Source organism: Neopelma chrysocephalum, unplaced genomic scaffold (genome assembly GCF_003984885.1).
Source record: "Neopelma chrysocephalum unplaced genomic scaffold, ASM398488v2 Primary Assembly neopelma1_96671, whole genome shotgun sequence".
NCBI classification, from domain to species: Eukaryota; Metazoa; Chordata; class Aves; order Passeriformes; family Pipridae; genus Neopelma; species Neopelma chrysocephalum.
This window is the reverse complement of record NW_020925316.1, coordinates 772264-790839: the sequence shown is the minus strand read 5'-3', so window position 1 is coordinate 790839 and position 18576 is coordinate 772264. Positions and strand designations below refer to the sequence as shown.

The window sequence follows — 18576 nt, the reverse complement described above, 5'->3', positions numbered from 1 at the left end:
CACACTATTGCTGATACAAGCCAGGATGCCGTTGGCCTCCTTGGCCACCTGGTCCCAGTACTGTGTCCAGTTCAGCCGATTGTCCAGCAGGACTGCCAGGTCCTTTTCTGCTGGGCAGCTTTCCAACCACTCTTCCCCCAACCTGTAGCACTGCCTGGGCTTGTTGTGACTCAAGGGTAGGACCCAGAACTTTGCCTTGTTGAATTTCATACAGTTGGCCTTGACCCATTAATTCAGCCTGTCCAGATCCCTCTCCAGAGTGTTCCTGCTCTCCAACAGATCAACACTCCCACTCGACTTAGTGTCATATGCAAGCTCACTGAGGGTGCATTTGGTCCTGTTGTCCAGATCATAAGTACAGATATTAAAAAGGACTCGCCCCAAAAGCCATCCATTGTAGCACTTCAGTTATGTGTCATCTCACCATGTTCCATACTGATAACTGTCATAGTTTTCCAGCCTCACAATGGCTTCCAGCCCCTCCTGTTTGAGGCCTGTGCTGTGTGTATTGTTGTAGATGAACTTCAGCTGGGCAATTAATCCTGCAATGTTTTTGGAGGGAGGTTTTCCTATGTGAGGTTTGCAGATACTTTAGTGGTTTCTATCACATCAGTGACCCCTGTGTCTCTGCTGCCACATGGATCTCAATCCCCTAACTCCACTGAGATGGCAGACTGAAGGATCCAGACTTAACTCTAGAGAGCCTGGTTTTATCTCTTCCCCCTTCAAATACAGTTTAAAGTTCTTTCAGTGAGCCCTGCTAACTCCTATGCAAAAATCCTTTTTCTCCTCTTTGAGACAGGTACCCTATCTGTTGCAGCAAGCATGGTGTCATATAAACCAACCCATGATCAACAAACTCAAAATTCTGTCAGTGACACCAGTTACAGAGCCAGGTATTAATCTGCTGGATCTTCCTTTGCTATTTCTTCTCTCATCCTTCTTTGCAACTGGAAGGATAGAGGAGAAACTACTTGTGCTCCTGATCCCTTAAAGAGTTGTCCCAAGGACATTACTATGCATACATTATTTTACATAGAAAAGAGCTTTCTCTATATAAAAAGTGTTCTTGATTACTTAATTATAATGATCAGATGACTGTATAAAAAGTTACTGCTGTGAGATATGGAAACTTATTTGGTAGTTATCTATGCTTTCTGATATGGATTTGTTTTCATACCATTACATTAATATGGTAGGATTTTAAATATGCTAATACTAGTCTTTATGAAGAAAGGGTGTTGCTAATACTTTCATGAATTTAGGGGTTGTCTACAAAGTTTTTGAAATCCTCCGATCTTTTTAAATTGTATTTAATGCGTTAACAGTGTGGTATACCAGTAGCAAATTTCTTTTTTTTTTTTTTTATAAAGATGCCAACATTTGAAAGTGTTTTAACTACACATATATGTGGTTAAATACATGAGGGTGTTTATAAATATATGTATATATATATATATGTAAAGTAAGGAAGATGTATGTAGCTCATCCTTTCTACCTTTCTGTTACCAAAAGAAGCAGAATAATCTTGCAACTTCTTTCTCCTGTTCATGCTGAGACCTTGTGTTTGGTATTCCACAGCAGACCAACACTCCAGAAAGACCTGTGTGAGATGGTTCAGCTCACTAAAAAATGCAGAAATAGAAGCACGAAAACAAATCCCTTTCAGAAGTAATGCTCTGCTAGCTTGTCTCGATGGCCTGTGAAACCACAGTCTTCAAGAAATATCATCAGTGGTTTCTGCATCTTGTTATGCTGTCTCGCAATATTTAAGTATCCGTTACACATTTCTGATCAAGACTTACTTATCTCCCTCTAATAGGATAGTTCTTAAAGTAGCTGCTGAGGGAAGGTTGAAATGAGTGAATAAAGAGTGAGGTCTTTTCAGCTGCTTTTAGAAGGTTTATGTCTCAGAGACCCAGCAGTCTGTCTAAGGTAGCAAGGTTTTTGTTTTCTCTAGAATACCACCTACAAGAGAGATGGAGAGGACCTTTTTAGAAGGTCATGGACAAGGGGTAATGGCTTCAAACTGAAAGAGAGTAGTTTTAGATAAGATTTTAGGAAGAAATTCTTTACTGCGGGGGTGGTGAGATACTGGCACAGGTTGCCCAGAGAACCTGTGGATGCCCCATCCCTGAAGTGTTCAAGGCCAGGTTGAGCAGGGCTGTGAACCACCTACTGTAGCAGAAGGTATCCCTGCCCGACAGGGAGTTGGAACTAGATGATATCTGAGATCCCTTTCAACCCAAAGCATTTGATCATAATATTCTTCTGCCCTTAATGAGATGTGGAGAGGAAGTATAGTCTTGACCTTTAAAAAAAAAAAAGTTTTACTGCTTAATCTGATACAGATTAGCAAGAATTTATCATATATTATACTGAGCAGTGATAACTTGCTTGTCAGGATTTTGTCTTTGGAAATACTTTTTTTCCTCTGCTGAGAGGAAATCCAGATTACAGTTGCTTCTGTGGGTTAATTATTATTGTGGTAAGGAGCGAAGTTTGAGAAAATCTTGCAGATGCTTCTTCCATGATACTGTGTGGTTGAACTAAAGCTCTTAACACTATTCTCCATCCTGCTGTTTTTTTTTTGTTTTAGTTTCCCCACCCACGTATACCAGAACCAGACTGTATCGAAGGAATTTCAGTTTCACTACCCAGGGGCTGCAGAATGTAGGTGCAAAAGTGCTTAGATATAACCTGGCTAATTAGGTTTTCACACGCACTATCTGAAAGTCCCTGTAAACAGTGCTCTGTCAACATCTGTTGCAGGGCTCAGTGTCATTGAACCATTGTGTGTTCCGTGGTGTAGTGTTTTTCTGCAAGCTTACTGCATTAGGCAGAGATGGGAAATATGTATTAAGCAAGTATAATTAATATTTTTGGCTGCTTTGGGCTAATTTCAATGCAAAATAATACATTATATGTGATACAAATGTTGAGAAAAGATTGCTTTGCTCTATGATTTTGAACTATACATGCAGAAGTTATGTAGTAATGAGGACTGCTCTGATCACAACACCTGTCTGAGAGAATTAAACCACCATAAGCACAAGTTAGTGCTCGAAAATACCAACTTCATCTTACCTCTGCTTTAGAGTCTTCAGTGCATGTTCTGTAGCACACAGAACTTCATTTAGAATGTACTTGCTTCAACAGTGTTGATGTTGTTTAAATTTAGTCTATTATTTTGACTTCCATGTTAAATATTAGCCTTAATTTTAATATTGTAACTTTTTTTTTATAACAGTTGGCCTGTTTCTCTGATGATGGTAGGGTTTCAATTGTAACTAATTCTATGTCAGAATATGCCGCTTCACAAATAGTCCTCTGTGTAAAATGATCTGGTTTACTGTTACTTTACCTTCTGCTACATGGAGTCTAGCAGAGCACTGCAATTACTGGTGTGGAAATTACTTTACTTTAGTGTCATAATGCCACAGTGCTTTCAGAATGGCAGGCTGCCACTTCTGTGCAATGTTATGAATAGCACATGAACTCGAGTCTTACTTAAAGATAGCATGTTAGGGACAATTTTGCCATTTGCTGTCAAGAGTGTGCGGTGATTTGTAGCTGAACGGATCGTGATAATGCTGTGTGCCTTATATGCATGTTTTGCAAGGTTTCCCCCTCTTGCACATTCTGTAGGCTTTTCCTTCTGTAATTCAATCACCTGCATAATACTCTGTGTCAGCATGGCTTGTAATATGATACCTTTGCAAGATTCTGTGGTTTTATAACTTAGTGCTTATTTATCACAGTCCTGCCTCAAAGTTGTCTTCATGTTTTCCTTTCTTATCTTTTTCCATTTACTCTGCCACTTCCTTCTTGTATTTCGTGCTTATCAAGGCTTTTGCCTCTATAAAAAGCTATGTGCATTGCTAGAGTCTGGTTTTGGTTTTTTCCCCTTGCAGTATCTACTTTTTGATCCTCCTGGTCAAAGTTGCATTCTTGAGACTCTACTTTTTTAATGACTCTAAAGGCCTTGTTTGCAGTCATGTTTGTGAATATTACTAAGGCAATCTTTGTCTGGGGTACCTATATGAACTATTGCTTTTCTTACTCTGGTCTAGACCATCCCTTGGCTGTTAAATACTCAACATTTCCATTTACCTCCATAGAGCCCAGGCCTGGGCGCAACAGCAGTACAAGGACATAATCTGCTTTGCCTTTCTGCCTTTTTATTGAACCCATTGTTCATTCTCTGTAACATGCCCAAGATGTGCAGCTGTGAACTTGCTTAAAAGCAACATGGTGGGAGGGACTGATTAGGTACCAAATGTCACTGCCTCATTTCAGGAAAAAAAAAATCCAGAGAACTGGAATTTCTTCTTCTCCTGCTGGAGCTCCTTCATAGTTCAGTAATTTCACTTGGTGAATGTTTAAGTTAAGAATTGATATTAGGTACATGTTGCAATAAAATAGCCTTTCAATCTGACTACTATGCGTGGTAGAGAACTATGTTGTGCAGTATGAATGCTAACTTGCAAATTTCACGTTTCAGCAAATGCTTTTTCTTTAGTTACTTGTGTATATCTATTTACCTGATGGAAATTTGATTGTATACTGGCCTGTCAAGCTTTCAGAATTTAATTTTGCATTCATTCACGCAGTAGTGTGGGATTAAATGTTCGCGTTAGTGAGTTGTGACATTATTGTGAATATATTTTGTGTGTTCAATGTGACACTTAGGGACATGTGGACTTGCAGTGCTGTGTTAACAGTTGGACTCAATGATCTTAAAGGTCCTTTCCATCTAAACAATTCTGATTCATTGCTGAAAAGTAATAACTGTTATAAATTGTGTGTAAAAGTTTATTTATGTTCTGGCCCAGCCTGATGTCCAGTTTCTAGGATTTTTTTGTATTACAGTTGATTGATTCTTATTATTTTCTTGGAATTGTTTGTTAACAAATTGATCAGTAGAATCAGCTGTTTCCCCTGTGCTTTCATCTTGCTCTAAATTTTGCATAACTTAAAGCAGGAAAAGGCACCTCACCCTTTCGCTTTTTTGCTTTACTTATAGTACGTTGGTTTTTATTATTATCATCTTGTTATAATACTGTGAGTTTTAATGCTGTGGAGGAAGGCAGAAAAATCTTGTCTCTGCTGCAGTTTGAAAAAAATAATACCCTTACTGTTCAAAATGCATAGCGCAAAATGCGTTAATCTGAAGTGTCTAATAAGTTGAATAAGGTTGAATTTAACCTACATGTCATATTAAGGTTTTCTTAGGCATTGCCTTCAACACATCAACTATCAGATATAAAAAATAGCTGCTTTTTTTTTTTTTTCAACAACTCAAACTATTTTTTTGACAGCAGTTTTAACTCCCAAGCTTTCTTGGTTCTGACTGTATTTTGAATAGCGTTCTCTAGAGTATTTTCTTAAGTGTTGTTATATGCTCTTTCTCATTACAGGCGCCTCCACCTCAATAAGAAAGCCACAGACAAACAGCCATATAGCAAGCTTCCTGGTGTTTCACTTCTAAAGCCTTTAAAAGGTGTGGATCCTAACCTGATCAACAACTTGGAAACCTTCTTTGAACTGGATTATCCAAAAGTACGTATATTATTTAGTGTTTTTGTCCCCTTCCGTGCCTCAAAAAGTCATATGAGAAGCTTGGGTGAGAACTATGCAACCTCATTATGTCTGGGATTGTTATTCCTTCTGCAGCAAATGTATAATTATATATTTTACATTATGCAAACAAAACTTATTCGTTTTTAAAAAGCTGTCTACTGAGGAACATGTCCAAGGCTTAGGGATGAAACATATTCTACACTTCATTAAGATTTGCTTAGTCATTTTCCCCATAGTGTGGTGTTTATAGACTGAAAGGTTTCATACTGCTATAAAAGATCACTTTAGAGGCAAGACATCCTCCTCAGTTGACTACTTCTCTATAACAGATCCTCCAAAAGAGAACTCTTAACTGATAGCCTTTTTGATGGTTGTTGCTGATGGCACATCTAATGAAGAATTGCTCAGTGATGAGGTGGTACACCTGACCAGTTGTTGGTAGGTAGGAGAGTCTCCAAGCCACTTAGTTTTGTTGAGAAGCAAATAGTTGTTAAAAGTGTGCATTGGCTGTTAAACACTCTTTGAATTTGTAATATAAGTGAGAAGTGTGTCAGATGCTGTCCTTGTTCTAGGGAGCTTACAACTTAAAGACAAATCTGTCAATGCTTGCTGCATCATTCAGTATTTGATGCTCCTGTGGGTGGGAAAAGGAATATGCTTTCTACTGTGTACCTGCTGATTTCTGAAATTTGAAATTTAGTTTTAGTAAAAAACTCCTCTTTTCTCAATTCTTCTGAACTGCATCTGACACTGCTGCTGCAGTTGTAAAAGGTTTGTGTAAGCTGTATTGTAAGTTTCCTTTTTGTATTCTGAGTGAGAGCTTTAAACTTAAACGCTAAGTAAGCAGGGTAAAACAAACAAAAATCCCCATCATTTGGAACTTATTTTGGGTAGTTTTTCTGTAATGAAGCTTGGGAACCTTTTGAAAAGGTTCAGAGGTGAACGTATTTATCCTTTCAACTCAACAAAGTGTGATAAAGTGTGGCCAAGCACTCTTTAAAACATAAGGCATACTGTGTATGCTATATGCCAGTATTGCAAACAATGCAAAGAACCTTCAGCAATATCTTAAGCTATTTTATGACTATAATGAGCATCAAAACATTATGCAGCCGAAACATTTGACATCAAATAAAACTTCTTTCAGAACTCAGAAAAACAGTTATGCTGGATCTTGCTTTATGAGAGATAGTCTTGATCCATAATTCTGATAATATATGGGTAGCAATCTTAAAATGTTGCTACTCTTCAGATATCTGAATTTCAGATAACAATAGTGACAATCATATTTCTCTCAAGGAGATTGAAAATACATGTGTGAATGCTTCAGTTTACTGGGGCACAGATTATACAGTACAAGCAAGATCCCAAACTGTTTCATAGTTATAAACACTTTCATAGTTATTGTACAAAAGTACTTCTTTTAAGAGATTGACCACAAAAATTAGAACAACAGTATTGCCTGGTATTCAAAGTTCAGCTGTCCAGGGAGAAATTATTATGAAAGTTTAAGATTAAACTTTTTCCAGTGAAGGTGAACTCAACCTGCAGCGATACCAGTTTTCTTCTGTGATACTCCATGTGTGAAATAGCCTTGTCTTGAATAGAATTCAGTAGTGCAGTTTCTAAACTGAAGGACTTACACATATTATCAGTGAACAGTTCTTAGCTACTGTATGTATTGTAATTGTCACAGAAGTCTCTCTATTCATATTAAGTAAACCTGATAGTAATGTTTATGTAGATAAGCATCTTTGGATTCCTTTTGCTTTTATCATACATTTTGTAGTTCTTTACTTTGTTACTGCATACAAAGGCCATTTACTGTAATTTTTTTTTTTTCTGTTTTCAAATATTGGAGTCTGAAAAGTGGGTTTTTTTTAATTTCTGGTTGAATTTCTTGGAGAATATGGATATAGAACTGCCATTGCTACTGTGGATTGAAGATTAATTATTTAATTACTAGACAAAATCGTTTTATTTTACAAATTTAATTTGATGATCAATAAAGAACTAGTTTCTTCAGTTATTTCTCTGGTGTTCATGCTGCCAAGATTGTTCTGTTGTGATAGAAGGATGTGTCTGTTTAATGATACAGGTCTTTTACTTTTTAAATTCTGTTTTCCATGCTGATAAGATGGTAGAAATCAAACACTGCTTCCTCTTTGGCCAAACTGGCTTTGAGTTTGCATTCTGAGAGGTAGAGATGTGTTTGTCTGATAGTCTGTAGTGCTAGTGGAGTTAAAACAAGTCTTGACTCCCATTTAGTGATTAATAATTTTAAATTTCCACAATATTCTGACTGTAGTTAGAGTAGTTGGGTGTTTTATGTATGGCAATACCATTTTTTAATTGAAAGTATGTATGTATTTAACATAATATCTTCTTTTGAATGAAATACTTCTTACTGAATAAGAACATCAGAAATTCTCATCAGAGAGCCCACGGGCAGCTTTCAAAGTTCAGGTTACTTTTTGCTCAAGTAGTTTAGGGAAAATAAAGTCCAATTAGGTGATAGAATAATATAAAGGAGAATAAGGACTGTTTCGATCACTAGTTGCGACTCTTATTTACAATAGCTACTGAAAGATGTGGTCCAAGAAAATTGTTTCTTGTGATTGAATTTCTCAATCTTGGGCTGTAAAAATGGCTTCTAGGTATCTTGATCAGAAATTTGCATTTGCTGTATTTTATTATTTGTATTAGAGCTCTAATAGCTTGTAATAATTCAGTAATTTTAACAGGGGGAAAAAAGAAAGTTGTATCAACTTACAAGTATTCAAGGAATTTGCTGTTAATGCAGAAACAGAAGTACCTTTATCAAAGCATGCAGAGCAGCCTTAATGTTGAGTGATTCTTAAAGCGCTATTTCTTCACATGCCCTCTGTAGCTCATGTAACAAGCATGGAGCTTGATAGCTGACACAGCTACAGTTTTCCCTTACCTCTTGTTGTTCTTTCAACCGTTGGTTTGTTAATGAGGAATATACAGATGCATATACATGTTCCTGAGCTTAGCTTTATTATACAATTAGGTGCACATATGTACTTATGCTGGTCTCTGTGGGTTGTCTTCCAACTCTGTTCTACCTGTGTATCTACAAAGTTAAGGAATGGAAGATGTAGTTCAGAGGCATGCAGTCAAAGTGTATCATAGCCTCATTCCTTTAATATTTTGAGTGCTGTAATTTCATTGAATATAATATTGGATTTAAGATTCATATGTGAATAAAAATGGAAGAATGTTACCTTGTATACCAGAATGTCTTATTTCATTACTGATAGAAACCGTTTGATAACAGAGAAAGTCATGTTCTTCAGCAGAAGAGTTTGAGATACAGCCTGGGTTCTTTCTTCTCAAGTGCATTAAAAATTACTCATTTAGCTGTAAAGCAACCTCTTTGGTTTTAATTTTATAACAGCACTCTTCTTTTTTTTTTTTTTTTTTTTTTTAGTTTGCTACTCAAACTTTATTCGTAGACCGTATGGATATTAGCTGTATGTACATAAATATATATGTGAGTGTATACATTTTTGTTTTTACTAGTATGAAGTACTACTCTGTGTACAAGATCATGATGATCCTGCTATTGATGTGTGCAAAAAGCTCCTTGGCAAATACCCAAATGTTGATGCTAGACTGTTTATAGGTAAGCAGTGCAACTTGAAGGTGGGACTCTTGTAAAATGTTAGGTACTCAACTCAATATACAGTATTCTAAAATAAGTAGATATCTTGTTCAGCTCGTGTTTATTCTGTAGCTTAATTACCAGTTTGGGGTAAAAAGTATGTTTGTAGTCACAGTCTGTGACATCAGTCCAAGAAAACTTTAGGAAGAATGATTTACTTAACCCCTACATTTTTTCCTTCTAATTTTAAAATAGCAGTTTAAATCCTGTCTTTGCACTGAACTAAATGTGCAGGAAGTGACTTTGAATTGTGGCTGTATTTGAGCTTGAGGTCCTGCAACAATACTTTTTCCTCTGCTTAGACTGTAGGGCTTGTTCTTTGCTTTATATTTGAATTAGTGGAGGGGAGGGTATATTAGAACAAGGTAGTTGAATGTTGTTGGGTTTTTTCTCTGATGTGAAGCAAACTGGACCATATCTGTCAGCTGGATGCAAAAGAGTGTGTCTCTCTTTATTTTGCTCCTTTTTCATTTTTCTGCTAAAATTATTGTGGAGTCTAAGGGTCATAATCATAGTCTTAAGAAATAAGAGATGGATAATATTTACCTTACAAAATGTTGTAATAAGCTTTGTAGTTTTACTGTCCTTTTAATTACAACAATCCTGTTACCCTTCCATTTTGAGGAAGTCTTTGAATATTTTTTCCCTTTTATTTCTCCAATTATAGTAAGATCTAAAATATAGGCATGAAGGAATACTGGAAATGTAAATCCTTTGCATAAAAATGGAATTTAAGAATCGATGGGTAAACATTTACTCTTCAGTTAGTATATCGAAATAATTTTGGTACTGTGTCTGAATTCCAAAAAACCCTTTACATTATTTGTGAATGATGTTTGTATTTTTTAGGTGGCAAGAAGGTTGGCATCAACCCCAAGATTAACAACTTAATGCCTGGCTATGAAGTTGCCAAATATGATCTCATATGGATTTGTGATAGTGGAATCAGAGGTAGGTGTGTTTTGTAATGTTCTGACTCTTGTGTTGCACTTACTCACTGTGGGCAAGCAGTTATTGGAGACTATTTTTACTGAGAATATAAGTAGAAATTAAAGTTTAAAGTCTGGAAAAAATATTTTCATGGTATAAAAAGGGGTTAATCTCTAATTAAAGGTGAAAATACCTTTAAAAATACTGTTCAAACTGTTTCCATTGTACTTATTGTTGATCATAGTCATTATGTTAATCACTAATATTATTATTTTTCTACCACTTTATTCTTGCAAAATACTGTGCATCAGAGTATATATGCTCTTGATACTGCTAATAAATTTAGAATTAGTGTCTCTCTACAGTAGTCTGCTAGTGACAGAATTGCTCCATGAACCATCTTTCTTTCATTTGTCGTTTAGTAACGCCAGACACACTGACAGATATGGCCAATCAAATGACTGAAAAAGTAGGCTTGGTCCATGGGCTTCCCTATGTTGCAGACAGACAAGGTTTTGCTGCTACTCTTGAACAGGTGAGTAAAATGTTCTGGGGGAGGGTTTGGTGTTTCCTTTTTTTTCTTGCAAAACCTTGCTGACTGAAAGCTATATTGTGCCTCTTGCACCTTTTGAGTGAAGAAATATTTATTTTCAGCTGCAATCATGCTGTAAACTATCTAGGATAACTTCTAAATGCTCCAAAATTCCTCCGTGGTGCTCTGAACATTGATTCAGTATTTAAGTTTACAATACGAACAATAAAGATTATAGGATGAAAATTATGGATTCGATTTTCAAAATTATTAAAACTAAAGAATACTTTCCAGTGCTTAGTCAGAAAGCACAATTTTGATGTCTGAAAAGGCACACAGATGTGGCCATGATAAGTCAAAGTCCAGCTTGCACAGTATCTTATTTCCAGCAGGGTTTACAAGCAGAGTCTTTGAGGAGAGTAGAACAAAAGCAAGGCTTATATCCTGTTTTCCAATAATACTGTCTTAACTTTCTGCAACCTTCAGCTGAGAGGCTTCCTGAGCAGGAAGCAGACTTGCATATTTACTAATCCTTAACATATTAATATTCTACTAAGAACAGATTTCTTATACAAACATTTCCATTGTTTCTTGCAGTCCATACAAATTTTGAATGTCTGTAACTTTACCAGGAAATGCAATAGATCTATTACAGGATCCACAGAATCTTGTTCACTCTGACCCTTACTCTTCTGTAGTGCTATTTCATGTCTCCTAATACTTGTGTAACAGAGAGTGAAAAGTTGATTCCTACCCACCATCTTTATATAACTCATTCTGTCCTATTCTCCTCTCTTCTTTTTCAGTAAGTTCTCATTTGTAGAACAAAGAGGTTGAGTTTTCTTGTTTCTTTCTTGTATCTCAAGGCATGTAATTTAATCAGTTATTATTGTGAGATGGCGTGTATTAAGGCATTTTGTCTCCAAAGCTAACTGATGGGAATCAAAGACAGAAATGTGAGAGATGAAAATGCAGTGATATTCAGTACTCCATCATTGCAGGGAGTGAGGGATGCTCATGTGATTTTTTTTCTTTTTTCCCTTTGTTTTTTTCTTTTAACAATACAAAGTCTGAATTTCCTCTTACAAGAGAAAAGCAGAGAGCTATAGCACAAGTTTCTCAGTACTGCTCGTTGCTAAAGCAAGAATATGGTTATTTGTTAAAGCAGGAATTACAGCTCCTGCTTCCTGGAAGAGCTTTTTGCTTCCAGATCCAGTATACTGCAAGATGAGCATGCCTTTTCTTGATGAGTTACTGTAAGACCAGTGTGAAGGCAGTCTATACTAAGAACTAGTATAGCTAGCACTCATTCCCACTGTTGTTTTGTAGGACACTCTTAAGTTACTGAATCTTGTAAAAAGATTTGCTGTCGTAGTTTAAGCCCAACTGGAAATCAAGCACCACACAGCCACTCGCTCAACCCACCCCTTGTCACCCTCACCCCAGTGGAATGGAGATGAGAATCAAAGTAAAACTTGTAGATTGAGATAAGAACAGTTTAAAAATAATTAAAAATAAAGTAAAATAAAGCAATAATTGTAAATGATAATAATAACAACAATGATAATAAAAAAGGAAGAACAACTGATGCATAACACAGTTGCTCACCACCCACTGACCCACGCCAGACCCCCCTTCACGAACGCAGATCGGCCCCTCTTCTGGGTAACTCCTCCCAGTTTATACACTGGGCATGACATTCTATGATGTGGAATATCCCTTTGGTCATTTCAGGGTACCTGTCCCAGCTGTGCTCCCTCCCAGTTTCTTTTGTGTACCTCCACACTGACAGAGCACAAGACAAGAAAACTAAAGAGTCCTTCGCTTAGCATAAACATGACTTAGAAAAAACCCAAAACATCAGTATGTTATTAACACCAGTCTCATTCTGAGTCCAAACCACAGCACTGCAGTAGCTACTGAGAAGAAATTAATTCTACCCTAGCTGAATCACAAATTGAATGTTTTCACTATTCCTGTTTGCAAGTAAACATATTTACTCTGCTTCTGTAGAACCATATAGTAAGTTTCTAAGAACATGTATGCAATAGTGCAGTTAATTTTCACAAGAGGAAGGAGAGAACCTGTCTGTTGGCTATCACCAGATAATATAATAATACTAGTGATTATTCCATTGCTTCATGGTTTTTTAACATGTATATATTCCCTGAGAACAACCTCAGTCAATTAGAAATGAAATACCAAATGAAGTGCAGTAGTTCAATGTGTGACTTTAAAACCTGCTTATAGATTTGTAAAAACACAGCCAATACCACTAACAGATTTCTGAGATATGATGATACACTAGAATGTAGAAAATTCTTAGAATGGTAGTAAAGATCTTTCCAAATACACTTTCATAATTGGCCACATCCAGCACTTTTATCCTCCAGATGTGTTCAGAGCAAAAGTTGTCAGTGAGTAGCACTTAAGTACAGAGCTTTAAATGGCTATTTTTGTTTTGGCAGGTTTATTTTGGAACTTCCCATCCAAGGTCATATATTTCAGCCAACTTAACTGGCTTTAAGTGTGTAACAGGAATGTCATGCTTGATGAGGAAGGATGTCTTGGACCAAGCTGGAGGACTGATAGCTTTTGCACAGTATATTGCTGAAGATTATTTTATGGCCAAAGCTATAGCTGACCGGTAAGATGACTCTGAACTAAGCTTGTTGCTTTAAATGTAGTTTAAATACTTCTTCTTTTTTTTTTTTTTTTAAACATGGTGCATATTCTAAGTGGAGGTATTCAGGTGAGCTTCACTTGTCTATATTAAACATGATAATAATATGTGCTTTATCCTGTCAGTATAGTCTTCTAGAAATAAGTAAGCCATGTCATTGTCAATTCCTTTAGAGAAAAGTTTTTGAGAACTTGGTTTAAGTATTTGTTTTTTTCCAGTGAAGAGTCTTGATATAATACACTTTTTTTTTTCCCTATATCCATTGTAATAATATGGTACAAATGCCAAAGAAACTTTTCAAGTCTAATAAAATTCTTGTGTGTTTGTTATCTAATTGGTTTTTGCATTTCTTATTTGCACATTTTTATAATAACTAATTCCTTTTTCAGGGGCTGGAAATTTGCAATGGCCACACAAGTTGCAATGCAAAACTCTGGTTCATATTCTATTTCTCAGTTTCAGTCCAGAATGATCAGGTAAAATTTTAATTTTTACTTCTTTTCCCGCCCATCCCTGTCACGTGCTTCTGATGGGAATGAGCTGGTAATGAGAGGAAATATATTTTCCAAGCTGATTTGATCTAATGCCCAGTATACTTAAGTTCAATGTACAGCTCTTTCTTAGTGCTGGGAGAGAGGCGCTAACTTTGCACAGGAGTATGACTAACACAAGTATTAAAAAAAAAAAGAAAACCTCCCAACCTTCAGTACCTTTTAAATGCTATCTGCGGTATCTTTGGAAGGGAGATTTTTTTACAGGATTTTATTTTGAGGTGTAAATTAAATGAGGTTAACATTTTCAGAAAATGCCATGATGGCTCATTTTGTGAGGTGGGGGAGGAGGACATAATGAATAATGTAAAGTCAGAACTGGTTTTTTTTATCTTTCCTAGGTGGGCCAAACTACGGATTAATATGTTGCCTGCCACAATAATTTGTGAGCCAATCTCAGAGTGCTTTGTTGCCAGTCTAGTTATTGGATGGGCAGCTCATCATGTGTTTAGGTGGGATATAATGGTATTTTTCCTGTGTCACTGCTTGGCCTGGTTTATATTTGACTACATTCAACTAAAAGGTGTTCAGGTATGTAACTTCATTTTCTTTGGAGGTTATTAAAGTTACTATTGCCATCTACTTGAGTAAAAAGACTAATTATGGTAATAAAATAATTCTCTTGACATCAAGGAAATTACAGGTCAAATCCTGTTACTTCTCAGTCTTCCAGCTTCATTTATAGTAGCATGAAAAGGAGCAAGTGTGCTTGGTTGCCATTTGGTATTCTATATTCACTTGCCTCTGCATAGGCTCTGAAAGTTTGTCCATCTGTCCCCTTAATCTTCATGTTTCCAGTTTGCTCTACCTAGGCATATTCAGAAATTTTAAGCTCTTTTAACAGTACAAGAACAGCAGCTTTGTGAGATTTTGGTTTGTTTGGTTTTTTTCTTTTTATCTTTGTTGTCACAGTGTTATTTGTATTGAGGTGTATATGTACTCTTAAGTACATTTTTCACTCTATTTTGGCAATAATGGATCTAGAGGACAGCTGTAGCCTACTTGTAAAAATAAAATCTTCCCATTACTAGGAGTGAGGCTTTGCAAAAACTTTTGTTATAGAAAGATGTCACAAATCAGAACAGCATTTGTTCTCCTGATGCTGGAGAAAATTTAGACTATTTTCTGTTGTGACCATGTGCCATACAAATCAAATCTATAATTACTTGTGTATGCAAACTTATCAAACAGTTATCATACTGGAAAATATTATGTCGGTAGTTTTAACACATGGTGGAAATAATAAAGTTAAGGCTTGTGTTGATTCTGTAGGTCTCCAGAAGGTCTAATAGTCACTTTCTGATTACTGTTTTCATTATAAGCAGCATGTAAAAGATCACTATGCCTACTCATCCTCTTCTGAAGCCTCCTTAATTTCAAGCTGTGCGTGTTGCTGGAAGTTCTCAAAGGAGCAGAAAATATCAAGACACTATAATCCTTTTTTCTTAGTCCCACATTTCCTATGCAATAGGCCAAAGACTTTATTTGAATTTCATTCCTCTGGGAATGTGCAGGAATGGGCTGTGTAGATGCTGGGGTCTGTGGCAAAAACCTGGTGTCTCTGCTTGAACACAGTTTTATAAGCTGAAGAGCTTATAAATGCTTCAAAAATGTGCAATTGCCACACTTTTCATTGCCTGTTGCTCTACGTATAGGTCTCTTTTTTTCAAACTTGCTGGGTCATTCTGCCACGCTTTTAAGGTTTAATATGGGTAACTGTATCTTGAACAAAAAAAATATTAAACTGCTATTGATATCTTAATCTGCATAGTAAACTTTAGAAGAGATTTATCTGTAACAAATATTTTAAATTACTTTAAAGTTTCTCTTGAATAATCAGTATGTTTAAATACTTTTTTTTTTATATATTTCTAGGGTGGTGCTCTCTGTTTTTCAAAACTTGATTATGCAGTAGCTTGGTTCATCAGAGAATCCATGACAATTTATATTTTCCTATCTGCTTTGTGGGACCCCACTATTAGCTGGAGGACAGGACGCTACAGATTACGTTGTGGAGGCACTGCAGAAGAAATTCTTGACGTATAGCCACACATTTGTAACTGTGAATGTCAAAAAGAGAAGGGGGAAAGAAAAGTATTATAAATTGTTTATATACTTTTAAGAAAATCTACCTTCATTAGTTTTATTACTTGTATGTTTGGTATCTGTTCTTTAATTTATTTTTGCATGGCACTTGCATCTGTGAAAATACATCTGTAGTCTTGGCCAAATGGTACCTTGTTCCTCTGTACAAATAGAAATGGAGAGAATTGGTCCTGACATCTACTTTCTGTAAGAATGCTCTGCAGTAAACTTTTTTTTTTTTTTTAAAGTGTCCTCCTGGATGTGAACAGCTTCTTACTCCTTGGTATGTTAGCCTAGCAAATCTAAGGTTCACATAGCTATTTTCCAGCTGGATTGCACAAGGCTGTACCTAGTAAAAGCGCAGAGGTACGGCTGATATTTGTTTTATCCCACTAAATTGAGCTAGTAATGGGACCTTGGGAAAGAAGCTCTGAAATGCTTTATGCCTACCTCTTCTAGTTGCTGCAGAACAATATGAATAGAAAGGTAAAACTGCTTTGCAAAAACAAACTAAAGCTGGAGTCTTGTGTATATATGTCCTATATGTATATAGGAAATATTTTAATCATTGCAGTGAACCAAAAGTGGACTGTTTGATAGAGCTGGAAGGAATTACTGGTCAGGCATGTATTGTGGGCATCCTTTGGCCAAGTCTGATCTGGTTCTGTCTTGAACCTTGTTAAGCACTGTGCTGTAACTAGCCAAGCAGATCCCCTCAATACTTCCATCCTTTTTTAAGGGGTATTTGTTTTTTCCCTGTGAGTGAATGCATTTACTGGGGGGAAAGGGTTGTGTGTGTGTTGGGGGGTGTGGGGCTACACATAATAGGGGATAGAAGGGAGCAGAAACACATTTCAGAAACATTTCACATGTGAGCTATTTTCTTACACAATGTCTTAAGAATGTAATTTCATGATGCAGGTATTTACTATCTTTTTAAAGTGAACATACATACCTATACTAGTCATAATTAAGTATTCAATTGCAGTAGATATTGTGAATATATTAAAGGGCCGGGTGAGTTTGCTGTTACTGATTAAAATTGTAGTCTTAATTTAGATATCAAAACTAAGTCTACTCTTGGCTTTTTGCCTTCTACTGTTAGTCTAGCCTTTAAATTGGACTTCTGTATTCCAGTGGTATGACTAAAAGGACTAGATTATAATGCATGCCATGTTTTCCCCCCTCTCTGTTCTCTGTACCTTGGTTTTCAACCTCATTATGAAACTTCCAGATTTGTGGTGAACTGGACTTGTTTTCTTCAAACACTTTTACATTAAAAGAAACACAGTGAAGCTAGAGAAGAATGTTGCATAAGCCTTTTGTTTTCATAATTGTATTTATGCTGCTTTACTTCTTCATATGGAATAGTTTATTGTCACCATGAATGTGAGCTGCTAATTACAAGGTTATGTCAACAAAGCAGCTTTAAAAGTTGGAGGATGATGTGTAGCATATTAGCAATAATGACATGTATTTATAAAAATGAACTTTTTACCTTACTGAGCCAATCCCTTAGCCATCATATGGTACACAAGTATAATATGTGTGTGTGTTGTAAAACATACTCTGGGCCAAGATGCTTTATCCACCTTAATATCTCTTTTGCCTTATGATAACATGGAACTCTTTTAATGGGCATTTCTGTATGAACAAAGGCTTGTGATGCATGCTTCATTCTTTTCATGTGAATCAGGAAGAAGCGCTTTTCCTGAGGAAAGTTGCACACTTGAAAGCTAGTCTAGTTGTGACCCACAAAACATTCTTCTTTTGATATTGTTTTGACATAGTTGAATTTTGCTGACAATGTTTGTATCTTCATTTGTTTCATGAAGTTTGATGCCATTCATTGCACTGCTAAAGTGAAGCTTAGCTTGCAACTTAGCTTTATGCTGATTTCTATGCAGGCAATGGAACAGAACCAAAAAAAAAAAAAAAAGGCTGAACAGACTTCCTTTTAAAAAACCTGGGTGGGGATAATTGTTTAACAGGTGCTTTGGTATTATTAGAGCCATCTTTGGCTATGAAAAATAAAGCTTCACTTAAGCAAATGGTTTCATTTGGGTATTTGATTGAAGAAATAGAAACCAGCACTGTCAAATGTTGTAGAAGATGCTGCAACAGTACTTCTAAAAGTTATAAACAGCTAATGTAAAGTTGTGTTGACCTACAGATGTGTAGAATACACCATGTTTATTTAAAATAATTGTCTTGTTTTTTCTTTTATTTAAAAATAAATTTTGAATACAATCTGTTCGGACTACAGGGTTTTTTTTCCTTTCTTCAATGATGCTGTAATGTGACAGCTTTAAGTATTTATGGTAGTTTTAATTGAATTCATTTCTAATTAGACTTCACAGCAACAAATATGTGTGTTTTGAGTTTTTTAACTTACATGTGCCTAAATCTGATTTTGAGTTATCCTAAATTTTTTAGAATAACTTTAGTGTATAAAAACCTCACAAGTGAACAGAGTACTTCTCTGTCTATTGTAACTAGTCTGTCTAGATTAAGATTTTAGAGA

The 18576-nt window shown here is 36.0% G+C and overlaps 1 protein-coding gene across 1 annotated transcript in view; it reads left to right on the top strand.

Moving 5' to 3' along the window:
• The window catches only part of UGCG (UDP-glucose ceramide glucosyltransferase), a 30647-nt gene extending 12345 nt beyond the window's left edge, over positions 1-18302 (top strand). Inside the window, exons 2-9 of the mRNA XM_027709020.1 lie at positions 5421-5562; positions 9130-9232; positions 10121-10222; positions 10624-10736; positions 13202-13380; positions 13806-13892; positions 14309-14498; positions 15843-18302. Coding sequence (XP_027564821.1) covers positions 5421-5562; positions 9130-9232; positions 10121-10222; positions 10624-10736; positions 13202-13380; positions 13806-13892; positions 14309-14498; positions 15843-16013 — 1087 coding nt within the window. The 3' untranslated portion in view covers positions 16014-18302. The remainder of the gene's footprint in view (positions 1-5420; positions 5563-9129; positions 9233-10120; positions 10223-10623; positions 10737-13201; positions 13381-13805; positions 13893-14308; positions 14499-15842) is intronic.
• Positions 18303-18576: the final 274 nt, after the last annotated feature.